Source organism: Hippocampus guttulatus, chromosome 14 (assembly GCF_054856545.1).
Source record: "Hippocampus guttulatus isolate MCC_2025c chromosome 14, RoL_Hgut_1.0, whole genome shotgun sequence".
Classification (NCBI taxonomy): domain Eukaryota; kingdom Metazoa; phylum Chordata; class Actinopteri; order Syngnathiformes; family Syngnathidae; genus Hippocampus; species Hippocampus guttulatus.
In genome coordinates this window covers 925,882-936,755 of record NC_141274.1, presented here as the reverse complement: position 1 = coordinate 936,755, position 10,874 = coordinate 925,882, and the positions used below count along the sequence as shown (strand labels likewise).

Here is a 10,874-nt window from a genome sequence, read left to right as displayed (position 1 = left end):
AGCGTTTTGCAACACTCTTTTTATTGACCTCTTTCCACTGCAGTAACCAAAATACAATTCAGCTCCCTCGATCCGCTCACGACATCCGGCTTACGTTCACACTTGTATAGACAGCAGGCAAATCGAACAGTTTACACTGACTTAAATGCGAGTGGAGCACATGAAACAATTACAAAAGATAGGGCAGCATTAAATTAGAAATCTGATTATAAACTGTGTAGTGCTGAACATGAATTTGGTTACTCTTTTTAAAATGACTAATTTACATAATTTACAGTAATTCCTCAAATAGTGGCCACCACAATTAGACACTGCCCATCTTGAGCCAAATATACCATCCAACAGAAAATGCAGGACAGTAGCTGGAATTATCTCACTTCATATGGATGGACACTACTGTTTCAGTTTAATGCTGATGCCATTGGAACTCTGCAGCACTTATCGAAACACATCAAGAGTCCTTTGGATGAATTCAAGTCTTTTCGCCAAATTTTGTTCGAATATTCTATAATTGACATGATTCCCACATATCGTGTCCGTGCTCCCAATAGATGCCATGCTCAAATGAGTCACGAGGTCAACTTGGAAAAAAATAAACATCTCCCTTAAATAAAGACGGTTTCCCCAATTGGGTAAAAAAATAAAATAAAATAAAATAAAAATAATAACTAACAGGTAATGAGTGTCATCAATTCAGTTCATGGGCACAATTGTTGCTGAGCCCATTTAAACTCTGTTGCTGACCAAAAGAGCAGCACCCACATAGTGACATCAACTGTCTTTTCCAATGAATTCAAATCACTTACCGTACTTTTCCTTTTTGATCATGTTATTTACTTAAATACTGGCTGTGCCTTCCATAAATGATGTGCCTAAATTAGTCACGGGTCTGATCAGGACAAATAAGTGCCCCCTCAGATAACCAAAAACAAACAAACAACAGTAGTAACTGTTTACTTATCTCAGATCAATATTCAGACATAAACATTTTAGGAGTAAACTGCTGGGCCGATTTGAAGTCTGATGCTAACCAAAAGAGCAGCCACAAAACAAACAAGCGCAGTGTCCTACCACACACACAGTATTCAAAATGATCTTGGACTGTGTTTAGATGATAAGCATTCAAAGTATTGTCAACAATATTTTGCTTTGGTTTTAACTCCAGTTTGACATGACAAATTGCAATCGAATGCTTCCCCATCTGTAGTTAAGTAGTAGTCACTATGAGCGGAAATAATTGTAATTATCACATGACAGTAATTACATTGTTTAACTACATCTTAGATTTTACTATGATTTTTTTTTTCCAGTGAAAAGGACTCACATTGCTTTTGAAAGTTCGCTACATGCTCCTTTGATGGATGGCTTGACTGAAGTCCACTGAAATGTCATCCAAGAAGCTAAGGCAGTGTGTATTATTATTATCATCACTAACGCATCGAATAAAGGTTTCAAAAACAACATGACAATAAGTGTAAAAATGAATTGAAAGACAGTACAGTGGAACCTCAGTTCTTTGTATGCCCAAGGTATGAAGGTCTTCAATAGAGCTACAAGTGAAGTTTAATATTCACATATTCATTTCACCATTGTTTTGTATTTCAGATTGCTAGCTCTATCTATCTATAAAATTTTGGAATGGCAAGAACAGATTAATTTCCTAAAGAAAATATTGCTTCAGGTTTCCGACGATTCAGTTTTAGTCGGACTACTTGGAACGGATTACTCACAAAAACCGAGGTTCCAATGTAGTGGTAAAGTCTGACCAGTTTGGCACTGTGCATTTAAGAAAATACAACTCAAATGTAATTGTATTGGATCAAAAATCATATGAGACACAGACACAAAACAGTACATTTCTACATTGGCGAAACAAGACAAATGAAAACAAACAACAACAAAAAACTAAGCACATGGTTGATGTGGCACCTGTGGTATAATAATAGTAGAGCGTGCGGTGATTATTAATCTCTTGATTTATTCATTGGCTCACAGTTTCACCTTAACCATGAGGTTGGTTAAAAATATATAGATTCTTTACACAAATGTATATTCTATGCTATAGAATCCAGGCCAGTGTCGTTGCGTCCAGTGTTGTCACTTATTGTTGCTTTTGATATTGCTTGCCCTGCCAACAAGAACACAATTTTGTCATTAATGGGATCACCGGGTGTAATAATATTCAACATTTCCATGTCAAGCATACCATAAATTTTTTAGCCATGATATATATCTTCATCCATTTTCTGATCCGCTTATTCTCATAAGGTTGTGCTGGAGCCTATCCCAGCTGTCTTCAGGCAGTAGGCGGGGGACACCCTGAACTGGTTGCCAGCCAATTGCTGGACATAAATGTGTGTGTGTGTGTGTATATATACACATATATATATTAGAGCTGTCAAACGATCAAATTATTTAATCGGATTAAAAACACAAATGCCATAATTAACTCTAATTAACTCAAAATTAATCGTGATTACTCACACATTTTTTATCGTTTCTGAATTTCCTTTTAAATTTTTTTGGGCCTATTTTTTCCCGTTTTAATGCTCTCATCAACATGGAATCATGGATCAGTTTTCTATGTGCAAAATGCAAATATTTACTGAAACAATGATTTTCAATTTTACATGAACATTTTTCACTTGGAACAGTTATTCACACATAATCTCTCACACAATATTACTGTCTATCAACAACAGTGAAAAAAATATTTTGCCACACAACAGCTCCTTTTTAGGGAATCAAAACAGAGCAATATAAAATGATAAAGTGCACATCTAAGGTAAACTATTACTCAGCCTATAGTGGATTTAAGCCATGGTTGCATATTTCGTTTTTCTCAAGTTTGCTTTGAACACAGCAGTCAGGCTATGTTGATTCTGTTGGTCCTTCTTGCGCGGAAGTCTCTCTATGGTTTTGTGTAGACATCATTTCGGATGACTACACTTGTTTCGAGGCACAACACAACACTGGAGACGTTTTATTTTCAGTGTGTTCGCTACGACTGGCCCGCTGAACTCTCGACGTGCCTCAGCGCACAGTCACTGTCAGATGAACACAGAGAAGCTCCGCCCCCTTTATTTATATGGACACGGAACACGGTAACCTTCCACACAAAATAGTTCCAAACAAGTAACAATCGCGTCAGTGGCATACATCATACTCAACAGGCTACCTGCTCTTTATTCACCAGAGGCTCATCAACCTCGTCTCTCATTTCTCTCCCTAAACAGTATCTTCTCCCGCTTGGTGTACCTTAGCCTTCTCCGCTACGTACAATCTCTGTACACAGCTTGTAATGGAGGCTCTCGCTGGCAATCCGTAGTGGAGTCGTTAGATGCAATGCGAAGGATTTCAGCTTGAGTCGAGCTGTGGACAATGTTGACAGGCTTGCATGCAGTAGCCATACATTTAGCTATGGCTTCAGCAAATTTGTTCTTCGTCGTGTAATCCATTTTCTTTGCTTTGAAATGATCCATAGCTGTCTGTCTTAGACGAGGGGGCGGAGTACTCACATCAGCTGTGTGCTTGGCCATTAAGTGGTATTTCAGACTCGACGTGCTATGATGATAGCTCAGTTTAGGACTGCAAAACATACAGGTAACTTTGGTCTTGTCAGTGGAACAATCTGGCAACTTTTTAAAAGTAAACTTTCCATTCATAAACTCTTTAAGTATCCGTTTTTGGTGTCTCGCGCTGCCGTGGCTGGCAAAACAGACATGGGCGTGGACTTCTGCAGCGCGCTTGTTGTTTTTTCTTTCCTGTTTATTTATAGAGCAACGTAAAATCCGCTGTGGCGTATGCTGTGTTGATCTTGTGAGAAAAAATTTAATCACGTTAAAATTCATTTAAATTAATGCAGATAAAAATGCAGTAAACTGACAGCTCTAATATATATATATATATATATATATATATATACTGTATATATACACACACACACATACACACACGCACACGTTAGTACTCCCTGGTTCTTCTGCCTCTCTGCTTTTTTTGGGTCCACTGCCTTCACACAACATGACAAAGAACAGTTTTGTTTTATTTAAAAAGTCTCTAATTTCTCAATGTCAATCATAAAAAGCAATCTTTGATACTTTAAGAATTTTAGAGCCTTATATTTTAAAGCTAAAAAAAAATTGGTGAGGTAAGATTTTGAAACGCATACATTAGAATTATTGAAGTGTTTTTTTTTTTGGGGGGGTGGGGGTAGTATTTGTGGTGTGCGTATTCACCAGTGTCCAGGATCCACGCCATCACTGCTGCAGTGTCATCTGTAGCACAAAGTGAACAGCAATCAATACCACACACGGCAGATTAGAACCCTATTTTCTTTTGTATAATCACCTTGAGTAAGTAAGTGCAAACATCATAAAACTATCCCGAGCATACTTCTGGTTCAACAGTTGAGTAAATAACAGCCCTGGCCACCAAATTAAGAAATGCATTCTTCGGGTTGCCATTTTCTGGCCACACTTGCCGTTTGGAAAAGGAGATCTCACCATGCAGGCTTTGTCCGGTTGCTGCCTGTGCTTCATGAGCTCCTCGAACTTGAGCTCGTCCTCCAGCTGGCGCTCCAGGTCATTCCTGTAATGTAAGTCTTCATGTTCTGCAGAGGCGATCCTGGGCTTGAAACTGAGGAAGGGATCTGAGGTTGTTGCTGTTGCTGCAAACGTGTCGCCGCGGCCGAGGTCGGAATCCACAGTGCTCTCAGTCTCGCTGCCGCCCTCTAAGAGAGAACAGGGCACTTGACAGAAATCTTTGCATTGTGAGTGAACAAAGAACATCAAGTATAGCAGGGATGCAACTAACGATTATTTTACTAATCGATTAATGTTTGTGGGTGAACCGATGAACCGGGTTAAAAAAAAAAGTATTTTTCAATTTTCATCCCTTGATTCAAAAACAGGACATTACTGCGAATTGACAAACACATTTGCACAAACAAATTAGGAATCTGTTAAATAACAGAAGCGACTTTGACGTTTTTGCCACAACCCCTAAACGGCAGCACACAACAATAACACACACAGTTTGTCGCAATATCTTGCGCTGAACATGTAACTTGCTTGTGATAAATTTCATAGCTGAAAGTTGTCTACATCACACTTGGTGCAAATGGGCTGCCGCCTAGCTCGAGGCTAAAGTTAGTGGTGCTAGCATCAATTGAAGAGCTTTTGTGTGTTAGCTACTGTTATGTGGTGAACTTGAATGGAATTTCAAATTGTAGAACTGCTGCTCTCTCCGTATTAAACAAAATAAAAACAGGAAAATATAACACGCTGAAGTATCGACTTCACATTTTTAAAGATCAAAAAGCTCCAGGAAAAGGTGAGTGCTCGTCACATGATTCATAAGGTGTCACATCATTTGTTTTGCTTGTTTGATATTTAAGGCAACTGTAATTTCTTAATGTGGTACTGTTTTTTTCCCAAATTCTGAAATATATTATTAAGAATGACTAAATAAATATGAATTATAATAGCAGTATTCATAAAGTAATATGTACATGTGGCTAAAACATTTTTGATGTTTTTTGTTGACTAAATCTGTTCCAACCATAGTTGTACCTGAATTCAACTCTTTGACCAGCGATGACATTGTGTTGGTGATGGAGTCAGCAGCGATGAGGAGGTCGTTTCTCAAATTTCTCCTGGGACCTTGGAAGGAGAAGTGAAGAAAATATTGCCATCACAACATCTTACCACTTTGTCGTGTTTTTGGAATGCAACCGAGCTGCGTTACCCTGAGCAAAGGCCTCCTGAACATCGCCTCCCACACCCATGAGAGAGTCCTGAGGTGCGTGAGTCGGGGTGGTGCCGACTGAGTCAGAGTGGATGGGCACGGGAACGGGCCTGCTGACGGTGTGACTGGGGGACGAGCGTGGAGAGCCGGGACCCTGAGTCTGCAATTCGCAACAACACGTAAGTACATCTTTCTCGAACTAAATGAAAGTTGGGACAAGATGAAATGATTATTTCATGTTGTTTCCTCACTTTTAGAGAAAGTAACAGTTTCTTACGTGCGCCTGGTTGATTGGAATTGTGCATGTTATTGTGTTAAATAAATACAGGAATTGATCCATACAATTCTGCTCGAATTTTGCTTATGTGGAGGGCATGTGGACAATCAGCCAATTATCAATATTCTTGATCTGTGCTGATAATATGAAACAATCACATCCACTCTACAAATGATAACGCAGCATTAGCACAGCATCTCCACCAGTTAAGCATAGTCACTGGAAACTACGGATGGGCGAGTACCGATACTAGGTATCGGTATCAGACTGACACCAGTCTTATCTCAAGGGTTCGGGTACTTGTGAGGGAACCACAAAATTGCAGCATCAGCAAAGTTGGATCACAACTGTGACATGGCAATCGCATATGAACAAAGATAATGTAGAGTCTGGTGTGTCTACAACTATTTGTTGGACGGTAACAGTTTCTTTTGCAGAATACCTTCACACTCAGGACACGGTTCCGCCTCTAATATGGCTCTAAATTATGCTAGGCTAAAAAGACAGAAATTACAACTGACAGGCAACACGAAAGAGGTTTGTGTGCGCACAACACCGTCTGCAGGTTGTTGGGCTACCCACATGCTTTTGCAAATTAAATCAAAAGACTCCTTCATTTTTTAAATTAAAAACATATCATTTTGTCATTGTGGAAAAACATCTACAAGTAGTATGTTTTTGGTTTTTTTTTGCTTCAATTTTGTAGATTTAACTGCAAATTCCATCTGTCGATTCTCTGATGCGCTCTTTCCTCACAAGGATCGCGGGGCGTGCTGGAGCGTATCCCAGCTGTCTTCGAGCAGTAGGCGAGGGACACCCTGAACCGGCTGCCAGCCAATCGCAGGGGACATGGGGACAAACAACCATCCGCGCTCACACGCACACATAGGGACAATTTTGAATGTTCCATTAACCTGCCATCAATATTGGAGGAAACCGGGGTAAAAAAGAATTGTCAAAAACAATCTTCAGCTCATCAACCCCTTCCAAAATCAGCAGGGATGGACACCAGCTCCCCCATGGCCCTATTGAGCGTACGTACAGAAGAAAATGGGTGCATGGTTATCCTTACAGATTGAGGTTTTACTTACATGTTGCCTGTACAGTTGCATCCATATTTATGATTATAAATCTGACTATGGAGCAGATCTTTTGAAATAGTGCCAGAGTAATCTCTTATGTGACACTATCTAAAAATACCAAACACAAAATGGCCCAATTTGAATGCTAGTTCAAGCATAGCTTTTCAACATGGAACACAATGTATAAAAACGTTCGCCTCGAGTTCACAGCAGCGCAGTGACTGGAAGAAGCCATGAAAAAAGATGGAGGGCTCTTGTCTGCGCTACCTTGAGAAGCATCATTAGCTGCTCCAGCTGCACCATGAGCTCCCTGCGACTCTCCTGCAGACTCGACATTCTCTGCTCAAGCTCATCTTTGCGTTGCCTGACAAGGGGAAAAAAAAGGTACAGATTGATGACACTATAAGGTCACATCCACACAGACTAAGTCAAGCAGTTCCAATCTGCACTTAACTCTTTCTTTACTCCCCCCCCCCCCCTCAATTTTTTAAATCAGGGCACAGAATTACCGCATATGGTGCACAGCGTATTATTTAAATGTTTTGGGGTGTGTTCCACTCATGCAAAGGAGTCAGTAAAGGATCAATGAAGGAGCACTTTTTTTTTTTGTCGTTGTTGCTTGTTTTCCCTGTCTTGCAAAAATGTCTGGCACATGCTCCACGGAGCAAGGAGGCAATCCTGTGACATGCAAATGAACCACCGCTCACACTAGCCCTGCCTTGCGAGGGGGTGCCAATGCAAGTACAGTACAGCATTCTTTACTCTGAGGGCCAAGGTGTCAAAGTGCACCCAAGTCCATAACATCCATAAACACAGCAAAAGCATAGATTGTATTTTCACCGGCGGATGCAGCACTTTACTGGCAAGTCAGCGAGTAACCTTAATTGTAACATCGAACCTTAATTGTGGACCAACCTTCGGCGGGCCGGATTCGGCCCGCGGGCCGTAGTTTGCCCACCTCTGGTTTAGGTCATTTTTTTTTGTTTGTTTGTTTTGGTAATTCATTTTACACTTGATAGGCGAGTAGGCACTCCAGAGACCAAACAAGCACTTCAAAACAACTCAGCTTTCAAAATAATGTATGTGCTCTGTCCCCTTTAAAGCATTGTGGTGGATGGAGTGTCCAGCTTACCTGAGAAGTCGTAACTCAGCCAGCAGCGTTGGGTTCTGCTGACCCCTGTCAGGCGGCGGCTGCGAGGCCTCTTCATGCTGGAGGCGCAGTCGTTGAATTTCCTGCAAGATTTCTCTGTGTGTGTGACACGCACAAAGAGACTTCAGAAAAAGTCTTCAATTCATCGCACACTGCATCCCTTAGAGTCCCCTTATTACTAGTGAGATTTAGAGCTAATGACTGTTACGAGGGTCAAGGGGAGCTCCCGCCGGCATGACTGATGGAGGAATGTGCAATTTTATAGACCTGGCTGGGTGGCGGCGATAACATTGCCTGGAGGCTTATGCACTGTGAACACTTCAAATAAACATATTATCATACATGTGAGGGGGGTGGGGGAAGATTTCATTGAACATCTATCCATCCATCCGTTTCCTGGCTGAACAATCAAATATTCATGTACAGCACTCTAATGATTGCACAGGGCTTTAAATGTGGAATTTCCATGTGCTTTAAGTCTACACTATGTTCAGAAGTTAAAAAATAAATAAAAATTAAAAAGCATTATAGCAGTGGTTCTTAACCTTGTTGGAGTATCGAACCCGACCAGTTAATAGGCACATTCACCGAACCCTTCATTGGAGAAAAATAAAAATATAATTCAAGAAGTGTTCCTTCAGTTTTGAGTTGCTCAACTTGGCATAACAAATCATGCAGATAGGACGCCGAGTCCCATCACTTATCGCGACGCATGTGAATCTATGTTGTATTTGTTCGTCCGACCACTTTCTTTTTTTTTTTTGCTCGACATAGTTAGCATGTATTGAAAATATTCCCCCCCAAAAATTACACGACATACTATCACGACAGTTACACATTGACGACTGAGCGAACTAAATTTCCCGCAGCACCGGTTGGACAAGCCGCGTAATGTGATCATGTGCAGCGGGCGTGTCGCAACTAATCGACATGTTGAGTCGGGTGTGTCTTAACCTCAATGACGGAGGCTCCGTCGAACCCCCGAGACAGATTCACTGAACCCCTGGGGGGTTCGATCGAACCCAGGTTGAGAACCACTGCGTTATAATATCATAAAATAATCTAAATTTATCGTACTTTTCTCAGGTGATATTACCAATTGTATTCAGTTTTGTGTTACGTTCCCATGATAAGTTCTGTATTGAAAATGAAAACTTGTGATTATAATCAGTCATAAGATATGATACATGTTGTTTTCTAAAGTGTTCTATGAATAAACGAAGGTGAAAGTTAAGCATCTGAAAGATTAAGCTGCGAAAGTCTCGCTGGCATCTGGTCGAAAAAAAACCCTATGTCCAAAAACGGCCAGCTTCATATTTTTCAAATATCGATCATTTTGGTCAATCACCACGTGGTTGTTTTTACAAACTACTGACCAATCCAAAGTGCTGAAAATGGCTTGTACTTTCTCGCGATGTTCGTAGCTCAACAACCATGCCGTTTTTGGGGTTGCCGGAAAAATTTGGGAGAATCCATTAGTGCAAATACATTACAGGACAGAAAACATAGCAGCTTTGACCATGATTATCACATTTTAGGTTCCAAAGAAATAGCTTGAGAGTCTGCACGGCCAAGCCTCAACTATGTTCAGGTGCCGTGACGCCAAAGAAAATCAACAAGGCCAGCTGGGGGCGTTCAGTGCCTCACTTGTTTTTACTCTCCAGCTCGGCGATGAGCTGCCTCTGCTGTTTGTTGGCATCGAGAGAAGACGGCATGTCTGCGGGGACTCTGTGCTGCTGCTGTTGAGCCTGAAGCAGAGGCACTGTGTCAACGCCTCCGTTTGGTTCACATCGACGATAAGAGACAAAAAGAACATCAAGTGCGCCAAGTCACTTCAAGTACATTGTGGGAAAGAACGATTGGATCCCCAGTTGAGTTTTGTTGCTCACTTTCAAAGAAATCCGCTTTTTACGGTTGTTTATGGTAATAGACAACATCAATGTGGAAAGAAAAACCCCACGCTATATGAAACATTTTAATTGAGCGAAATAAGTATTTGTTCACCAATTAAAACCCAAATCTTGATTTGGTGGGGAAACTCGTGTCAATATGAACAGCGGGCAAGTTTTCTTGCCGGTGGTCGACAGGTTTGCGGGGATTTGAAGAATAAAGCCGTTCATTTATTTATCTATTCATTTGTTCGATCGAAAGGCTATGTAATTCTAGGGGAAAGTTGTTTTGAGAGCAAAGGCAGAGTTTTTAAGAATAGAGTCCTAATTTTTAGAGAATAAAGATGCCTTTTCCAGAGTAAAAAGCAGAACATTACGAGAATCCATTTTTAGAAACATCACTTTCTTCTTCTTGTGACTTTATCTTGGGAAAAGAGGACTTTTTTTTTATCCTGCCAAAACATTACTTTTTCTTCAACTGTTGTCATAACACTACACAATTTTTTTTCACTATTAAGTACGATTCGTTCCCGTAACATGACAACTTTTATTTGAGAATCGATTAATTCCATCGTGAATGGCATCATAGTTATGTTTAATTGTTATCAGGATTATGAGGTGTTCTTTGAAAAATGTCTCCCCTGGATGCGGTCTCTGGACCCAAATTTTCGGGGATCAAATACTTCACTTACGATGCGTGTTGTCTCGACAGATATTGTGTCTGTGAT

The 10,874-nt window shown here is 40.6% G+C and overlaps 1 protein-coding gene across 8 annotated transcripts in view; it reads right to left on the bottom strand.

Moving 5' to 3' along the window:
- The window catches only part of dtna (dystrobrevin, alpha), a 32,618-nt gene continuing 21,744 nt past the window's right edge, over positions 1-10,874 (bottom strand). For all 8 annotated transcript variants that reach the window (XM_086129064.1, XM_086129062.1, XM_086129063.1 and 5 more), the window contains 8 exons: positions 9,905-10,005; positions 8,240-8,353; positions 7,375-7,471; positions 5,749-5,908; positions 5,574-5,663; positions 4,506-4,732; positions 4,239-4,277; positions 1-2,128 (listed from right to left, as the gene is read on the bottom strand). In XM_086129064.1, the coding sequence (XP_085985190.1) occupies positions 4,260-4,277; positions 4,506-4,732; positions 5,574-5,663; positions 5,749-5,908; positions 7,375-7,471; positions 8,240-8,353; positions 9,905-10,005 (807 nt within the window). In that variant the 3' untranslated portion in view covers positions 1-2,128; positions 4,239-4,259. The remainder of the gene's footprint in view (positions 2,129-4,238; positions 4,278-4,505; positions 4,733-5,573; positions 5,664-5,748; positions 5,909-7,374; positions 7,472-8,239; positions 8,354-9,904; positions 10,006-10,874) is intronic.